The sequence below is a fragment of the Prinia subflava genome, chromosome 20 (assembly GCF_021018805.1).
Source record: "Prinia subflava isolate CZ2003 ecotype Zambia chromosome 20, Cam_Psub_1.2, whole genome shotgun sequence".
Taxonomy (NCBI): Eukaryota; Metazoa; Chordata; class Aves; order Passeriformes; family Cisticolidae; genus Prinia; species Prinia subflava.
The window spans coordinates 2813227-2833638 of NC_086266.1; the positions used below are offsets into that span (position 1 = coordinate 2813227).

General features: G+C 40.5%; 1 protein-coding gene across 2 annotated transcripts in view; it reads right to left on the reverse strand.

Annotated features, from left to right (window-relative positions):
• The window catches only part of AFF2 (ALF transcription elongation factor 2), a 307896-nt gene that overhangs the window by 206841 nt on the left and 80643 nt on the right, over positions 1-20412 (reverse strand). For both annotated transcript variants that reach the window (XM_063416555.1, XM_063416554.1), the window contains exons 2-3: positions 15454-15574; positions 7861-8751 (exon numbers count right to left, since the gene is read on the reverse strand). In XM_063416555.1, coding sequence (XP_063272625.1) covers positions 7861-8751; positions 15454-15574 — 1012 coding nt within the window. The remainder of the gene's footprint in view (positions 1-7860; positions 8752-15453; positions 15575-20412) is intronic.

Here is a 20412-nt window from a genome sequence, read left to right on the forward strand (position 1 = left end):
AAAGGCAGAAGTGAATTCCTCTACTCACAACAGGAGACCTGGTGTTGGTAGTTACTACATCACACTGATTTTCAAAGGAGAGATTTAAAAACTTCCCTTGGCCTGAGATGAAACTCTCAGAATTTTTAAACTGTTTTTCTCTAGTTTTATTATATGAGGGAACAATCCAATGTTTCTTTTAAAATGGGAAATGGTATCACTCTGCCATAACAAAAGCCTGTTTTAGATTGGTTTATTGCCCAATTTTTAAATGCACATTTCCACAGCATTTCAGAGGAGTGTATTTACATTTACCTTTCTAAAACACACAGTATATTATGTTGCAGTTAAAACCCCACAAACTCAATCTGATATTTCTTCACTAATTTATTCCCAAGCCAATATGTATTTTAATGTTCCAAACTGTTGCTAATTAACACATGGAAATATTTTAACATGGATTTTGATTAATTCCATTTAACAGTCTAACCAGTGCTAAAGCATATGTGGTGTGTCATTTCTTTCTTTTGAGGAAGGCATTGGCATTAAATCTTTCAATCTTCCTGAGCACCAAATGCTAATTTCAGGAAGATTAAATAACAGACTGCAGCTACAGTTTCCTTTCTTTACTTCCCAGAAGGTGAAATGAACATATTTATGTGGGAGGAATTTCTTTACTGCACAAGCCAAAATACAGAAATTAGATTTTTTCCCCCAACATTGCTAATACACCAGCAATTGCCTGCCAACTAAATAACTTTAACCTATATCTGCAGTTCATGGAGCACTGCCAAGTTATATGTTCAACTTTCTTTCACTGTGGGTTTTTTTTATTAAAGTATTCCCATATGATGTTTTCACTTGCAGCTCCTAAATGCTTTTCCATACTTGAATCAGAGACTACAGCTCATAGTGGGGTGGCTCTGGCCAGAACACCAGAAATGCTCATATGAGACCTCCTCTGATTTTCACTTTTTGAAGGTGTGTTATGCATATGATTCACGTTGTGTTGCTGCAATGGTTTAAAATCTGAGTTTAATTCTGTAAATTCAAGCTGAAGGACAGAAAACACCCCGAGGTGTGCAGGAGAGGCTGCCTGGGGGCAGTGCCCTGAGCATCCACCCAGGAACCTTTTCTGTTCATTCTCTCCCTAGGTTTTATTCTACTTGTTGCAATATTCCCTGTAAATCTTCATCCAGCCTCTAATATATGGTGCTGTCCCTCCTCCTTTACCTTTTGCTGGCTGTATTTCTGTCTCAGCTGCTCATCTGAAGTGTTTCATTTCTGATTTCCCACTCTGTCTGCAATACCCAATCACATTCTGCACATTCAATCCCAATTCCTGCCATTTGCAAGGAGCATTCCAGTTGTTCCTCACTGATCTACACCAGGTACAACAGCCTGATTTTCTATTTGACAACAGTTTTCAGCAGGATTAAAGCTTTCTCCTCCTGCATTTACACCCCCTGATTTTCTTTATGCTTCTTTTTACACACTTAACAGGTGTGTGTTGCATGCAATGTTTTAATCATATTCAGTAAATGAGCAGCACTAGAAAAAAGTAAATTACAGCTTCTGGGGAGAGTCCCTGCTGCTGTTCAAGAAGCAGAGGCTGCCCAGAGAAGCCCCAGGTTCAGTCCCAGTGATGATTCACAGCAGCTGTCACTGCCCATGCAGAAATGTGTGCACACTTGAAAAAACATGTGGCTCCTGCATTCTCAGACTATTTAAAACCTTTGTTTCTCTACAAAGAATCAGGGTTGTGGGAAAAAATATCTGAAAGTTATGACAGAAATGAGCAGTGTAGGTAGGGGTTTTTTTTTTAACTAGCTGTGTGTTACTTTAAGGGTTGCATCAGCTAAAATAAAATTTTACATAGCTGATGATAAAGTTTAAAAATGGCCATTTATTGTAGTACAGAAGGCCAAGTGCTGCTACCTGAATATTTGCCCATCCTGTCCTCAGAAAGAAGCATAAATGCTATTTAGTACACATCTTGAAACATTCAAATGCATAAAAATGGTGTTTTCCCATCTTTTCTTACACGAGCATAGTTTATTTCACTGTTCAGAGAGAATATTTTTATAAAAGCAGGTTATGTTCCTGAACATAATACTCCAGAAGAGTATTTAAAAACAGTGTAAAGGCTTCAGCTTTGTTCCACCTGCTAGGCTGGTCCTAAAAGAATGCCCTTGTTAGCTGACAACTAAGACTACTCATACTAAGATCCAAGAACATCTTTCCTTATGCATTTGCATGACAGATAGATGGATAAAATGTGCTAAAAATTAGCTCTACCAACTCCTGGTTATTATTCAAAAGGTACATTAACAGTCAACATTGAGATAACATAACACTTAATGCTGGTTTTACACAGCTTGTAATGTTTTCTTTAAAAAAAAAAGTGGTTGTTCCATAGTCATACACCAAATTATTGTCAAAGTTATGAATACACCCCACAGTCCCCCTGCAACCTTTGAATAATGCCTTCACAACTTTGCTCAAGCCAAACAAATTCTTCTACTGCTCTCCCCACAGCCTTGGAGGTCATTTTACTTTGTGACATTTCATAAGACACCAAATGAGACAAGCAATTACTCTGGCACTGGGAATTTCAAAAAAGGTGGTTTTTTTTCTTTAAAAAAATCACTCCTCAAGATATCACAGGTCTGACTCTTCCCACAGTTAACTCTAACTTCACTCAGACTTTTTTCCTCCTCACAGCAAGTCAAAATTAGGAATAGCTTACAAAACAAAACCCCTCTAATGAGTGAACAATGGGAAAGAAGAAACCTAACCCTTCTTCTTTCCCCAGCCCAAGCACGCACGGTCAGTTCTTGTAGCCACGCTTATTCAAGCAGCCCTGATCTGAAATGCAGACTTCCCACTGGTCACCAGGGTGCAAAATCAGGCCCTAAACGTGCTTATTTATGTTTGATTGAAAGGAGACAAGCTGTCCCCTTGCTGTCCCTGCAGAGATTTGCTAGCCATGTCCAGGCCAGGGGACAGTAGCCTCCAAAAGGCCACGACGAGAGGTCTTCGGTGGAGTGGTGTCATATGGTCCTCATTTGGAAGTATCACAAGAACATTACTTCTCACAGCATTTACAAATTAAAAACATATGGCTGCAACCCCTAATACTGCAAGAAATACTGCTCTTTGGGTTTGTTTTTGTCCTCGGACTTTTGAAATATGAACCCAGCAAAGGGATTTCATCTTAATGCGTGATTCAGTCCATTCTGCTTCCAAGCTCAAAGTCAGGGGGACAGCTAAAGCTGGCATTTGAAAAAAGTGATTTACCCAGAACCATGGAAATGTACTACAACTGGCAACTAGAGCAGCATGTATATCAAAAAGGGGTGGGGCTGGCTAAAGGCATCTACTTTCTATTAAATTAAAATAAAAAAAAGAGGTATTATGCTGGCTTTGCTTCCTATAGAGGGTTTTATAAGTCATATATAAGCCTCTTGCATTTACTATTTAGGTTCAATCAATATGGTTATCTACCTGTCAATTTTTCTTGCTCTTTAATGCAGAAGGAGAACAGCCTTTTTTTATAGCTAGCTCAGAAAGCACTAAGCAAATCAATACATGCAGCGATAACAGAATGATTTGAAACACGTAACAGAAGCTTATCACTTTGCAGTGTACTGAACCCGTCAAAATATTTTCCTAGAAGTAAAGTGAAAATAGAAGTTCTCCATTTTTTATTCCTTAAGTGGGTGGTGACATAGATGTCGTAGGCCTCTTGGATTTGTTCCTAGCTTTGTATTTTCGGGAAGATTTCGTACATGAGCATTTGCTGCTTTGCAGGAACACGAAGCCAGTTCTGTAGTGAGATTTAAAAACCCTGCCTCAAGAATCAAAAATTATCTCAATTGCTCTTGACTCCCCATCCTTAAACATTTATTGGAAATCCATGCATTGTTCTGGGGAAGTGGGCATCAGGTTTTCCAGGAATGCAGCTCCTGATGTTCCCACAGACCTCAAACCCCTCTGCTTTCCTCAGTGCTCTCAGTAATTTGTGCTTGAGCCCCATCTGAAAAGTGCAGGCTTTCTTTCAGCTGCCACCTGCTGCGTTAGTCAATTCGAAATAATTTGTGAGCATCTGATTCCTAGAGGTTTAAATATACATACATGTGTCGTGATTCTGGATTTTAAAGCAGCAGAGAGAAGATCAGCTGTTATTGTGGTCTCTAACATCTACTTTTTTGCAGAAATGCATGGGATTTAACTGTGCAGCTCTCTTCGAGTGGTAAGTAACAATCATCTGCCATCATAGGATTTAAGTAGGTGGAATTCTGCATAATACAAAAGCACTTTGCAATATTCCTGGCTTGCCACAATTTATCAAATGTTAAATGCAAGCTCAGAATTAATATATACGCATGTGTATGCATGTGTGCATATAAATCCATACTAAAGAGATGAGAGTTAATAGGAAAGGAACAGGAAATAACATTCACAGAGGGAGGCTTTCTATCATTTTCTCTCCCAGTTTTATCTCCAAGGCCATTGCTATCCACTCTGTGTCATGAGATGTGGTGGATTTCTGCAGGAACTCACAGGATGGCCCTATGGCTTCCCAGATCATGGAGATCCACAGCTCCTGAACCTCCTGGGTACTACTGGCTACACTGGGTTTTTCTCAAGGCACCAAACCATAAAATATTTTAGTTTCAGCCTTAGAAAACAATATTGAAATAATTTTTAAAAAAAGGCAAAAAGGTAAAAGAAATCAACATCTTTCTTCCCAAAGAACCTTTGGGATTTTGTGATCCCAAAGAAACCTTTCCATGACACAACTAAAAGAGGCTCTGCTATTTCTATTTCTCTGCCAGAAATGGCCACTCATGGTGCAGTGAGAGCTGAATGAGCTCAGTGTGGGTGAGCCAAGGCCTGGAAACCACCCAGCAGCAGCCACTCAGAGGCAAGCATTAGCCCACATGGGCATGAAGAGCTGCTGACTCTACCTGCTGACCCAGCCTGGAGAGTCTGGGTGAACTCCCCGTGCATCTCTGTGACCTTGGGAGTCACTAACCCACGCCAGCAGCCAGGCATTAACAATGCTGTCTGCTCCAGAGGAGCTGAAAGATGGATGGGCAGCCCTGATGGCAGAATTGGGCCCAGCAAATGAGCAAAGAGTCTTAGAGCAACACCTCGAGTGACACAAATTATGGTATAAAATTGATCACTTCCTTACACATGGCAGAACGCTTCCAGGGCACTCAGCATCTTATTCCATTAAGCCATGATAAATGACACCATATTTCCACATCAGTCTGAGCACTTCTTTTAAATCTGCTTGTTCAAATATTTGGTTACTTATTCCCCTCTCTCTGTGTAAGATAGCAAGAACAGTCTTTTTCCTTTCCAACACTGCATGCCCTAATGGGTGCCATTATTGTAGGACCATCACCTAGGAATTTTAAGACAGAATTCCTCATCTTCAGAACAAACAAAGCTTTGAGAGAATCACTAAAAACCTTTTGGTGTGCATTCTATCTGCATACACTCAGCAGCCTGGAAGAATGGACTCAGACAGGAAAACCATGGAAAAAATGATGGAGAAATGCCCCTAAACAATAACTCTCCTATTGCTGGCTTGAAGAAGATCACCACCAGCACCTGGAACAGCGTTAAGATGGAAACCTGTGGAGCAGGAACAAAATTGTTTCAAGCAGATCACTGTGGCTGGAGGTGGCTTGGGAAGGTTCATAAATTGATAAGCACCACCAAAGGATCATAAGGCTCCACATCAATTGTATAAAGATTACAACAGAGCCACTCACTGCAGTCATTCTGCAAAGGTTATGGGTTCCACAGGTGTGCACTGTCACTTCTGATTAAGCTTAAACTAAACCAGTTATCTATAATGTTGGATTGGAAGGAGTTTTATAGCTGAACGCAAGCTAAATCAAATTCAGGATGCACATCTGTGGAAAAACACAGAGGGCCAAAGTTCACAGTCCTGACACAGGCAAAAAAATCCAACCCCCAAACCCAGGAGGAGATTTGACTGTGAAAGATCCATCAGTCTGGCCATTGTCCTGTGCTCTGTCTCAGAAAGGAAAGTTATTTTGTCACAGCTTTGGGTTTTCTTTCCCTCTTCAACTTACTATTCACTCTCAAAATGCAGGCTGCTTTAAGATTATTATCTACTTTCTAAATTTCCTAGAGTTTACCATTTATCTAAACGGACATGAAATTAATTATACACTTATGCTTTCCACTACACAGGATAGAAACTAAAGCAGCAACAACTCATAATGCAATTCTTCATCTTTGCAACCAGGAATCTTTCCAAAAAGAACAGTTCACATCAGAGGTTCCCAGAGCTATGCAAGAAAAATGAAATTCTGCACCCAAAAAACATTGTTAACAACTCAATCGATTTCACAGTGCCAGGATTTCACTCAAAAAGTAAAGAAATTAAAAATGCATTCTTCGTAGTTGACACAAATTGCAAAAGGTACATTTTATTTCCAAAAATACTTTGCATTAATGCTGCACTCCAAAGTGCTTCTATTGACTCACGGCGTTAATAGATGGCAAGAGCGAAAAAAAGTATCTGCTTTTGCAACATCATTATTTCCTCTGCATGCAATTATTTACTTGCCAAACAATGCTAGCGACAAATCACAGCAGACCCTGGAGTCATCTACACCAGCAGATTTTTAACCCAAGGTAAAAATAAACAGAAACATCTGTAAAGTAATCTTGCAGAAAGCTACGTTTATTAACAAATACATTTTCTAATAAAACGCCATCTGCAAGCAACCCTCAGCTTCCACTTGATATAAATAGGCCTTTTACTGTTTTCAGATGCAGTTCCCAGAAAATTATTCCAAGCTCTACTGCAAAACACATCAGTCTTTGTTGCTGCCTGGAATGTTAATAAATAACATCAAGTTTTTAAATAGTCAAACAAATTATTGGCTTGAAACAATCATTCCAATAGAAAAAGCTGACCTTTTGCAATAAAGTGGTTTAAGAATGCATCACTCCTCATTCGTAGGATAAAAATATTACCAAGCAGGGAAATATTTTTGGGAAAACAGAAAGTTGTGTAAAACCCATCTTGCAATTCTGCACATATGTACACCTACCTTCCAAAGGTTACTGGTTTAGAGAAACTCAGACTGGGAGAAAAAATATATACAGAGTATAAATGTTCAATCTGTGTCCTTATTATACATTTGTGCCTGGAATGGACATGAATATGAACCAACTGAAATGTTCCTCACAGGACTACTGTTCTGACCAGCAATACAAAATTCAACAGCTTAAACTGTTGGTTGCAGAGATTGGGACTGAATCCCAGTATTAAGAGCTCTTCAAAATGCATAAAAGCTTCAATGGGACACATTTTCATAAGCATTATTCACAACTTAAGTCACATTAATTTCAATAAAAAGAAAAAAAATGGAATTTAGCAAACTCTGCAAATAAACTCCTTACTGGCAGGACTGTTTAGTACCACTGAAATTTGAACACTGTCATTTTTCCTTGGAGTTTGAAACAGCAATCTGTCTATCAAACTGCCAACTAACTGAGAATTCAAGAGTGAAAATTGCAGATGAACTGAGGTATTAGAGATCCCTGTCCAGAACTGGTATAGCTGCTATACATATATTACACCCAACAGAGATCCAGCCTTTTAGTATTAATCATAAACAAGAAATGTTAGTATTCCAAACTGTGCTTTAAAAACCACATTAAATATTGCTACTGGGACTATCACAACAAACTGCACATTCTAGAAAAAGGAATGTTTCACCCTGTAATTCCAGTAAACACAACTGCATATTTCCAGAGGAAAATATTTAGTGAATGCAATACTCAAGCAGCACTAGAGAGAAGATATTTTAAACCACTTACTTCACTAACAGGAGGAATGTTGAGCTTTGGTACTTTGTTTTTTGAACTCGGGGTGTTCACTTTTCCCTCCAGCAGCGTTCCAAAGGGCTGGTTTCCATATCCACTCTCAATTTCTATGGGGGGTTTCAGCTCAGGTGAGTCGTTGGGTACCTGGTCCTGGCCGTCCATGGGCCTGACATAAGCTGTAGGTTTTTGCTGGACCATGCTGTTTTTACAGTGAAGCCCTGGTGGGAAATTCTGAGTGGAGAGACCATTGTTTGCAGTTAACAAAGAAGTGGAAGGAAGTGGAGATCCAGGACCATGGCCCACAAACTCAGGCTCTGTGGGCGACTTGGAGTGGCTGTTTTCTTTGTAGGAGTGTTCTCCAGGTGCTGACTTGGCATGAGCGTGCCTCCTGGAATGTGAAGATGTTGCCATGGCATTTCCTTCCTCAGTTCCCCCACTTTTGTGCTGCTCACTCTGGCAGGTGTAGAGATCTTCATACCTGCCCTGTGCCTGCTCATGAGAGGAGCTGTGCTTTGTCCGGCTCTGCTGACCACTGGACTGGCCTGGCTGGGCCCCACTGGAGTTGTGACCACTGCGTGACCAGTCTGTCCTTGATTTCCTGCTGCTCTGGTGGCCGTGCAGCAAAGCAGGGTTGGATGACAGTGAGGAAGGTGGAGGCATTGATGCCGATGAGTTGCCGCTGATCTGATGGGATGGGATCATCCTGTTCCTCGGCTCCGGGAAAAAGTTTTGCTCATTTTTGTCAATGGGTGTCTGTGGGACAGAATTCTTTGGGATTCCTACAAGGTGGCTCTGGTTGGAGTGGTTGGTTAGCAGATCCTTCATCTCATCATAATTTCCCAATGTGTTCTGGACACGGTTTGCAAGGGCGTCGCCTTTATTTGTCTAAAATATAAAAAAATAAAAAAGAAAAAGAATAAGAAAAGCGTGAGTAAATTCCTGATTTACAAGTTACTGCTCAGAATAGTTGTCTTAGAAGATGGCAAATGTTAGCTGTTTAATGGTGTCATGCTGACATTTAATTAAATTTCAATTACATTTTGCATATGTTATGTAAGAAAAACCTATCAATAAATGTGTTCAAAGAACCTCTTGAAACGGGCTTGCATCAGTAACACTTGTCTACTGCTTCCCATTTTCTTAAATATGCTCCCAGAGAAGTGTTTAAATTGCATCAGTTATGGATGTTAGGCGCAAAATAAGCTGGGTTTATGTCAGGGACGTTGGGCTTGCACATTTCACATTGTGCAAAACACCAACATACAATTACTGGCTACTGAGCATTTGAATTGTAATCACACAGTTGATATAAAGTGTGTTATTGCTCTATCAGCCCCTTGACCCACAGTCCTGCCACAAATAGAAGTCTGTAATAGCATCAAACTCTTCACTCCAGTTGAACTTCAATTACTTTTCCATGGAAAGTACAGTTTGACCTGAAGTATCTACCATCTGAATCCAGAGAGGAAAAAGCTTCAGTCACATGCTATGGTAGGTTCAACTAAAAGATAATTCAAAAATATTTTCTCACAGAACATAAACAGACATGATTGCCACATTCTTAAGCATCAGGATTCTTCCGCTGTCTGCAGGCTGGTTGTATTTCCTAATCTTGCTTTTCTTTGATTTCCAGTAATTATTAAATAAATACTGACTCATCTTTGTTTCACTGCTATTATACTTTTCCTTTTGAAGCACGAAATTTCTTTTTCCTTTTCCCTTTCACTTGTAAAATAAGCTGGAAGCTATAATTAATAGACAGCTGATTTCCTCTCCCTCCCTGTCCTAACTCACCCCACAGAGATGCAAAGCAGCAGCCTCCTATTGACCTTTCTGTCCCACTGAAGTGACCAGCACAGAACTGAGACACCTTATTCCCCATGCTCATGGCTTTACAAGACTCAAAGGATAAAAACAAAGCCAGACTACAGTTCCTGTTCAAGCAGAAGGTTCAATTCTACAGATTGGAATTAAATGACAAAGTTATGTCATGGTACAGCCAGCTCTGCTTCTGTTTCGAGGGGTTTTTTCACTCAATAAAACAAGTAGTGCCACAGTCCAATGGCACCTTAACACCAGGCCATAAAGATGGGGAAAATCAGCTTTAGGAGCTTGGTTAGAAAGTGTCACAGTTCTTTGGTGAGGGATCCTACTCTGTCCCTGATCCCATTTTCCTCAAGTGTTAAAGAGAACTTTGAGTGATGAAAAACATTCATGCGTGGATTTCTCCTGAAATATCTACTTCTGTTAGCCACTGCTGAGCTAGTCAGAGGATGAGCAGAGTACTGAACACGCCATAAAAAATGTTTTAAAAAAAGAAGATAATAAATGCAAATTTCCTTTTGCTCATTCTCAGGGATTGTAACATATATTAGCACTGCACTGAGGCAGTGATTTAAAAATTAACTGTTCAGTGTTGTTCCCATCTCTATACATTTTGCCAGGGCTCCTAACTGACACAGTTAATAATCCCAGTCGTGGAGAACCACGAATCACTTTAATTCACTAACTAAGTCCCCAGGTTGGTCATTTCAGCGGCAAAAATTATATTCTAGCTAAGCCAAGAATAAACTCTTTGTATATGAGCAGTCTCCTTCAACTGAGTTGCACAATGAGCTGTTTGGGCAGCAGCCAAAACCAGGCTTTCTCTGTTCAACCCCCAAATTTAAAACAAGGAGATTCCATTGTGCTTAAGGGCCCAGCAGGAATTATGATTTGAAGTCTAAACACTTACATACTTGTTCTGTTTCCTCCTTGCCCAAACACTTTAACTCCTTACGGGATAGAACATGGGAAATAACAGTGTCAAAAAAAGAATAAAAGCCTGACCACCAACCTTCACCTCTGTGGTTCAGCTACACTTCCAGGGAGCATTTAGCTTACTTTCCAGAAAGCACAGGTTTAAAAATAAAAAAGGTACTGACAACATATCATAAGTGTAACACTTCAACATCCCAGCACACGAAATTGCTCTTGTCTAGATCCTCACAGAGAAAATGTTTTAATTTGGAAGTAGATCTTTCCAATAATTTTATGCTGGAGGTACCTAATTCTCTCAATGTATTTTTTTTTTTACATGTCACATGATGATAAATATAACTTTGCTTGACATTAACTCTATTTTATGCCTAATGTTCACATCCTGGGCATAAAAGACATTGTATAAATGTTAGGCATTATTATTAGTATTCATAGCCTTTTACAGGGAACATTAATAAAAATATATTTACTGAAAACCATGGAGATTAAATTATTTTAAACATCCTTAGTGTATTTTAAGTACACTAAAGCTCATATCCAATGGTTACTGAAGTCAATGGAAGGATAATTACTCTCTTCAGTGGCCTTTGGACGAGACTGCAAAGCAAAAAAACCCATTATTAATGGTAATTTGGCTTACACTTCAATAAAATTAGAGCACACACAACTAGGATCAGACTTGGGCATCACATCACAATCTGAGCGAGCTCAGGAATGCAGAGCACTGTTCTATCTGCAGTTAAGACATAAGGCATAACATTCATGCTTTTACTTTATTTCCACCACAAATTCAGGGCTCTCACAAGAAGCATGGGATTCCTGACAAGCCAACATACCAGCAAGAGAAACACAAAATCCAGTCATAATTTCTGCTTGCTCTTTGTTACTTCCAGACTGGGGACAATTTCCACCTTCATATGCTGGATAATTGGCTGATTTCTTAAAGAAAACCTCTGTACATCTTATTTTTTGAACAGCTTGCTGCATCCCAGTTTTGTTGCTATCAAGGAAATGCTGCATTTTGAGTATTCCAAGGCATAAATTATATGCCTGGTTTATGACTCATGGCTAGTGGCATTCCCCCTCATTCTAGGCTTCTGTTAATTTAGGAAATGCACATCTTCCTGCATTTGCTTCTATTTCTTTCAAAAGCAATCTGTAACAGAATCCTACTGGAAGACTAATTTGCTAGCTAGCTATTGCATTATAGTTTTACAAAGAAAAGAACTAATGCTCTCAAACTTACAGGCCCCATTTACAAGTGCTTTGTGAAAATTTGTGTGAAACTTGAGGTTTCGTAATTCATTCACTTCCTTATGCCTTAGTTAAACTAACCTCCACAGATTAGAAGCTGAGATCTTTTTACAGCTAAGCTTGAAAAGCATGGAGGGGCTTTACCTGAAAAAGATAAATGATTTAATGGAAATGCTGCCCATTGGGTTCCCTTTCTCAAGCTGAACTCTTCAGAGGCAATTCCTTTGAAAAGTAACAAAAATACTCCTACTGTTTTCTTTTAAAATACTCATCTCTGAGCGATTCAAAACATTAAAAGGCATCAACAATTCAGTAGTGAAATTACAGCTTTTCTCAGGAAAACTCCAACATTGCTTTTTCAAGTGTCTGTGGCTGTTGCACTGCAGGTCCTTCTCTGATCCCTTCTGCAAAATCAAGCACGAGCAGGTTGCACCAGGGTTTGAAGGCAGGACCTGCAACCCACTTGCATCAAAGAGCAACACAACCCTGACTGCCTGACCTTCCCAAAATAATGCTGGATGTCATCACGTTGTCAGAGGTGTTGTTTTCCCACATGAGACAGTGGAGCTTCAAAAGGAGAGACATTTATCTTTGAACAAGCGCGGAAAAAAATGTATTTAATACACCCACAGAAATAAGTATCTCTTTTCATGTAAGTGCACACATACATAAACTACAAAGAATCAATGTGGAAACACGCATTTGTCCAAAACTGTAATGAACACCTACGTTTTGTTTGACAGAGGAAAGAAAGAGGCTGTAACAGCTGGAGCAGAGAGATGATGGATGAAGGCAGCTACTCCACACATCTCATGATGAGCCTACACAATGGCAGGAGGCTCTAAGAGAAAACCTGAGCTCCTTTCCCTGTGCAACTTTTAATATCCTCAATTTCTCAGTGCAGTCTTAAAACAGCTGCCAGTTGTTCAATCTTTAAAGCTGCAGAAACAGCAGTGGTGGTTTGCCCTGCCCTGACAGTCCCTCCTCTGGACACTGCTGAAGCAAATGGGGAAGGAATGATAAACAAGGAAGGATGCTAGGTCTGGGAATAAAAGAAAGAAAAAGAGATGTTCCCTATTTCCTGAGACCAGCCTTCTCTTTGTCCCTGCAGTGTCCACGTCAGCTCCCAGGCCCAGACCTCTCAGAAATGTTCCAGCTGCACCATGAGCTGATGCTCTTCAGCCCAGTGGGGATCCTGTGCCCATCACAGGACACAAAACTTTGCTGGGCACTTTTATCTCACTCTGCTCCCACTGGGGGTGACCAGAAGGGACAAGTGCAGCTCCTTGTGTGCACACCAACATCTGCTCATCTCCAAACAGAGAAGGAATTCAAACTGCACGTGCAGGATGTTTGTTCTCACGTCAGGGTCTCTTCCTTTTTGTCTTAGAATAAACGCAAACAAAGCCCCGGATTTAATTTTGCTCTTTACTTAAGAATAAAAATCACTACATATCCGCTAAGAGTTAGATTTAGTTTTTATTAATGCGTAGGAAATTCTGCTGTGGTTGGGTTTTAGCACTGCAGCACTTAAAAAGGAAACAGTGGTTATCACTTTATCCTTTTTTCCTCCTAGTGTAAAGTGAAGGCAAGACCTAGATTTCTTATTTAGATTTGCTTCTACCTGTTTTTTCAAATTTAAGAGCAGTTTAACTACTAACTATTTAACTCCTTTTGCATGCAATTTCCTCTCAATTTTTATCTTTCACAATTTATAATTACAATGCTTTTTAGAGCAGTATTGCTTTATATTTTGCTTAATCACACAAAGTTTACAAACTTCTCTGCCAAGTAGGTGAAAGGCAACTAAAAAAAAAATTTGCCCAGAAAGACCATTAAAAAAATTTGCCCAGACAGAAATTATCAGGATAATTTTTGGCTTTTTAGTTATTCAGTTTTTGAAACGAAACCACATGCTCCGTGTGCATTTGGTGCAAATACACACACATTAAACAGATCTAAAATCAGATATTGTCATTCTTATCATAGATACAATAGATATTGGTGTATGATTTTAGTTCTTGCCACAAAATTTTGCAGTGTTTTGCATCCTGGTCTACCTCCTGAAGTCCAAATGACCAATTACGTTAGTCTAATGGAACTATATGTGCAATATTTACAATAATATTGAGTAGCTACATGGACTAGTAATATTCCAGAGGATTAATTCAACAAATCTGTCATGGATAAGGGATGTCTCAGCCTTGGGGAAGGAAGGAATCCTCAGCCCTGAGGGGCATCCCTGCTCAAGCAGAGGGTCCTGGGCTGCAGCTACACCTCAGGGAGAGATCAAACTGGGCTCATCCTGGTGGCAATTTTGACAGAGTAAAGGAGTTGGCTGCCAATAAATAGGATAGACAAGATAGACATCTTCACTTTAGCTGTGATATCTTGTCCTGTACTTTGGTTATCTTCCACTTTGGGGTTTCAAGATCACCTTCTGATACATTTGTCAAGGCATCTTCACTCCCTTGGACACGAGCCAGGGGCTTTCCATGCCAAGGAAGAAAGGTCTGTGTCTCCTCAGCCAGCCTGAACCAAAGTACAGCCAGGAGTGGAGTGCATCCCTCACATTTCTGTGGTCTATAATCATTAGACACCATCTGATAACAATGGCAGCCTTTTCTCCTCCTTTTTGGGTGATTTTCAAAGGGCCCTCATCCTCCCTTACAGCTGCTAACAATGTAAAATGGAGAGATGAAGTGGTGGCCTTTCAATGGATGGCACTGATTGGGAGGAGAAAGAGATATGGAAATTCACATTCTGATGAATTCTTTAGGGAATGTCTTACTGAAAATCAAAGCAGCAGAAATCATAAAGGGGGACATCCCTTGGTGATGAAAATCTCAGGCAGCAAAGCTCCTTAGAGAGAATAAGACTTGTAACAAAAGTCCCTTTCATACCCTTGTTTTGCTCCCCAAAGATTCAGTCTTCCAAAAGACTTCTTTGGATAGTTAAGATTGCACAAGAAAGATTAAGGACTCATTAAAAGAGTGATAAAGAACTGGAATGGCCCAGGGAGGTGGTGGAGTCACCAACCCTGGATGTGGCACTGGTGCCATGGTTTAGTTGAGGTGTTAGAGCTGGGTTGGACTGGAAGAACTTGGAGATGGCTTCCAACCCAGTGATTCTGTGAATTCTGTGATTATTTATACAGAGGACATTGGTTTTAACAATGCCAAAAACACTGGTTTTAACAATGTCAAATAACAACAAAATTTAACAATTTTCAGATATATTTTCTTCCTAAAAATGAAAGATCTTAGCGTCAGCTTTGTAGGTACAAACCCACTTGTAGAAATACCAGCTGCATGAACTTCTACTGCAGGACTTTGCTGTATGGTAAGAGGGAGAAATCTTGAACTGGGCTGTAACCTAAACTCCTGAATTTCCCAATGCAACCCGGGCAGCACATTCAGTTTGCTCTGCTGCCACGTGCTGATTTGAATATTCAGTGTATTCAAGAGTGTAAGTACCAAGGGAGATCCAATACTTCCATTTCCTAGAGGTGATGAGAAGCTTTATTTGTATTTGTGTAAGACATTCTGAAATGCAAAACATAATGTGATTTACCTTGTAGGGTTCCCCAAAGAGGTTAAAACCTGAAGCAAAGAGATCTTCATCTTGCTGGACCTCCTGGTTTCTTCTCTCCCATTCCTTCCTCTTAAGTGCACTCCGGTCTTGCTCATAGTGACTGGAAAAAGACAAAAAATGACAACACATTATTTTCCCTGTAATTTTGTTACACTTTTATTACTTTTATTACTTTTATTATTTTATCAGTAATAGCAACAAAATATCAGAAGCAATGCAACTCCTGAGGGCAGTCCTGAAAGAAACAGCCACTGAGTAATTTTCCCAAATTTAAATGTGGGATCATAAAACCAGGCAAAATTGGGCAGTAGGGCAGACAGTACGATGCTAAAATGGAAACAATGAAACTAAAATTCTAAAAATTCTGGAACTGAATTCTAAAAAATGAAACAATGAAAATATTGTTTAGGAATTAACAGAGCATTATGCAGAAGAATGAAATACATTTTGACATCCTTGTCCTGACAGCCTGTAAAGACACGTGCACCTGCACACAGGTGTGCCCACAAGGCATGGGTCTGTGCAGGGAAAGCAAAGGTGAAGGCAAGGAGACACAGCAACATCTACAAATCCACTCAACATCCATCCCAAGGCTCCAGCTCTGCCTCGTGGGATTCAGGCCACCTGATTCTGTCCCACTTCTTGTTAAAATTTACGTATGGCTTCATGGCAGGTGTCAAGGAGGGGTTAGGAAGTGTTCTGCAGGTTCCAGTATCAGATAATCCCCACACAAACACAGAGGAGGATCTACACCTCGGTGTAGGGATGGTGAGGGTCACTCCTGTGTGTGTCAGCTTTGCATCACCTCGATGACAGGCACAGACACCACATCCCCTTCTCCCCTGAGTAACACCAAAGTGCTTTGGGCTCCTGGCTCTGCAAACTGGCTCCTGCTCCTCCGAGGGAAGAGCTGTGATTAAAACCCTGAGGGAGAGGGGAAGAGCAAAGGGAAGAGTGGTGCTGACAGTGGTCTGAATGCAGGCATCACCACAGTGCCTGTGTGAAATCATTCTCATACCACCTCCACACAGGCCTGAGAAAGGCAAGGGAGCAGCAGCTCTCTCATTCTGACCTGGGAAAATCTCAAAGAAGAGCGAAACAAACCTTAGGAAGTGAAAAACCATCAGCGGGTGTTGTATTTCCAACACATTTGCTGGCAAAAGATGTTCATAAAAGGGTGTGGGCTCTAAGGACCAATGGTATAGATTGTGCAGAACCACTGTATAAATAGAAAATTTAGAAAAATAAAGATTGCTCTCATTTCCATCATCATATCGAGGGTCATGTTATTTCTGTGCTGCCCGAAAACCACAACGACACAAGAGGAAAGGCAAAGATGCACACTCAACTTGCACTGACAGCCCCTCGTGTGACAAGCACCAAGGGACACTTCTGTGCCTTCAGATGGAGAATTCTGGCTCTGCTTTGTGTGGTTAATTAGCTCCAGAATTCCAGATGCCACTTTGAATAACAGGCAAGCAGCGTGCCCGATGTTATCTGGGTGCCACACTCACACATCCACACCCAGCCTGCGTGTGCAGATGCTCACACACAAACACACACAAACACACACAAACACACAAATTCCAGCTGCAACAAAGAACACTCAACCCTCCCGTCTCTGGCGAGAGTGAATTAAATCTCCACGGAGCTCCGCTGCACTTGGAAGATAACCAAATATCTACAACTTTTGCCTTTTTAGCTCAGCGTGATGTTGTATTGAAAGCTTCACACCGAGAGATATAATGAGGAATGAACTGCACAGTGATGAGGCTTTAACAGTGTATAAAGTCACTGATTTCTGAGTGAAACCACAATTACTAATTTGAAGCACCAGCTAATTAAAACCACAGCTATGTATTTAGCCTCTTGTTATACCTACTGCAGTTTATAATTATGAGGACCTCTTTATCTACTCAATTAAAGTTCTTATGATTGAGGCAGGTTGTGTTTGAACCTGCAAGCCCTGTGGAGAGCACAGGAAAGCATATGTCTGTGCCTGGTGACTCCACGTAGCCTTACACTTGTACACTTGTTTTTGTACAGGCAAGGAAAGGAGAAAAAAGAAAGACGTGCCACAATGAGATTTCCAAATAAAAAATATGAATTAATAATTGGTTTAAGCAGTTCAAGACCACTCAGACTTGGATTGAATAAGGGTTGATTATGGCTTGTAAACTGAATGCAAAGCCACCTACACAGGCTGAGCTGAATGATTTCCATCCACATTTTCCTGCTACAATCAGAAGGCTGAAAATATGCCATGTTTGTTGTACTTAATTTAATTGTTTATAACACCCTCTGATGTACTGACATCACTAACACCAAGAGCAAGCTCCAGAACACTGTTACAATCAATGCTGTATTTTTGCAGAAGGTTTTTTTGCTGGTTTCCTAAGGGAGACAGAAGGAAATTGTTGTAAGGACAGCCCCTTTACTATTCTACAAATGACCACATTGCTAAGGTAACACTGTAAATCACAAGCAACCTGTTCACTAAAAGATGAAGAGGGGGATAAGTATCACTTCCTCTATCAAGAAATCAAGATTATAATCCACAAATGTGGGAGTAAGTGAATGCAAGCTATTTCCCAAACTGGTACCCAAAGATGAGGCCAAGGCTGGTTCCATCCCTCCCCACAGCTTTGCTGGAGTAGGGGCTGGGGTTTACCCAGAAATAATCCAGCCCAGGAGCAGCAGGAACACACTGTATTTATCTCTCTCATGGGGGATCTTTCCAGAGATTTCTCTGGCAGTTTGACCCACAGACTGTGACTTTTCAGCAGGATCAGGTCATGGTGAAGTTAAAGCCTCACAGATTCAGTCTAAGCAGGATTTTCTACCCTGCATAAGCAATGTTTGCTGTGGAAGCACTCCCATCCCAGGACTGCCAGCATTCACTTCAGAAAGAATTATTCATGAAAGTTAGAGCTGCATTTTACAGCTTCCCAATGGCTCCCTCAGCCTGGGGTTTCAGGGTGAAATGCTGGGCACATTCAAATCAAACAGCCTGGCCACTGACAGAGATCCCAGAGTACAGCACACAGCACATCCCACCCCTCGTGTCACTCTGTTATCTAAAAGCCAGCTCAGGTCACAAGCATGCAAAGTATTTAGGAAAGCAAGTGAGGCATTGTGCCACATCCTGCCTGAGAAAAAGCAGCAAAGACCCTAAGACTACTAAGATGTGCTTTATGACAAATTGCAAAACCACAAATTCAAAAACTATGAAAACAGCACTGGCATAATTCAAAGTGGCAAAATCACTTTAAACGACATTAACTTAAGCTAACACAGTGTTTAGAATGCTAACACGGAAAGTTTGAAAACACACTATTTTCCAACAGTGAAGTATTTCTCTTTTATTCTGTTTAAGAAAGATTTCTCTCTCAGGCACCCAAGAGGTGAGCACAAAGCCCTAGACCCCAAGACTGTTTACCAACTACAAAACTTACAAAACTGTCAGAATCCATGTTACAATACAAGCAAAACCTCTGCCTCAATCTAAATCTCACTGTCATATATTCTCTTGTGAGAAGAAAAAGAAAGAAAAAAAAAGAAAAAATAAGAAAAAGAATAAAATTAAAGCTTCATTTTGAAATTTCTCCTGGCAGAGTCACAGGGCAGCCCTAAGTGTACAAAGTGTCTATGCAAAAGGAAGTGGTTGTTCATCCTGTCAGGTCCATTACTTGGTTTATTTCTCTGCAGATGTACTTTTGCTATGAGAATGCTTGACACGGTGCTGATTGTGGCTGCAGGAAGTCAAATATTGTCAGATCATGCACAGATTAAGATAAGAACTTATTTGGGTTCTGTGTAATTCAAAGGGATGCTGATTAGATCTTAAGGCTGCAGTGCACTGAGGACCTAATGGGATGCTCTCCAGAAATTCTTAATGTGGCCACAGTGCAATCTCTGGGACTTATGTTTAATTTTTAGCTTAACTAATGTTCTGTGAAATACAGATATGTGATTAGTGGTGAAGGTGTCAGTGAAAACTACAGTCAGATACTGTGGGGAACATCAGAGTTCAGTCTGTCTAACAAGTATGAGAAATACTTCAGGACTCCTCTAAAGCCAGGATATCACAACACAGACTTTTGTAAACATTTTATAAAAAGAGATTTACAAGAAAACAGCTGTAGGCCACAATATTCACTATACAGAGGGCAGTTCCCTAGACACGAGTACTACATGACAATGCAGTTTAAATATATGAGCTCTATTGTTTTGTTACCACTTACTGGATTAATAATTGAATTTGAATGGGGAAGCCTGTACATAAATCTGAGAAGATCAGGAATGGTGAGCAATAAGAATCATACAAGAGCACATGAGGCCACCAACCTACAAATCACCAGTGTGCTGGAAATGGCAGAAAGAATAGCAACTACAGCTGAAATGTTATTTTGTTAAGCTAACATTTCAAAATGCATTTTGAACAGCCCACGATGGGGACACTCCAGCCCAGTCCCTGGAGAGCAGAGAGGAGGAGGAGGCTGAGGCAGAAGGAGATCATATCAAGGCAAAAGATAACAGACATGCACACGAGGTTTTGGACTGGAAGCTAAAAATGTGGATCTGGAGATAAGAGATGAAAGTCAGATGAGCGCTGGCTGCAAAAAAGGAGAACTAGAAGGAGAATAAAATTTGGGGCACTGGAAAGTACAGTGCAGACATCTGTGGTGAAAGGGAGAGGATGGGGTGCAAAAGATCTGCAGGAAAAAGAAAAGAAAAAGCCTTTTAGGACAGACTGCAACAAAGTAAGAGGTTATAGGGAAGAGTTAAAGGAAAGCTGATGAAATGAGACCAACAGCTAAAGGCTGAGCCCTAGCGTTTGGGGTTTATTTTCAAAGTTGTGCTAACTAAAGCCACAGAAGTCTCCCAAAGCACAGAAGACTAGGAAAGAGCCTGAAAGACTGGAGAAAGAGCAGAAGA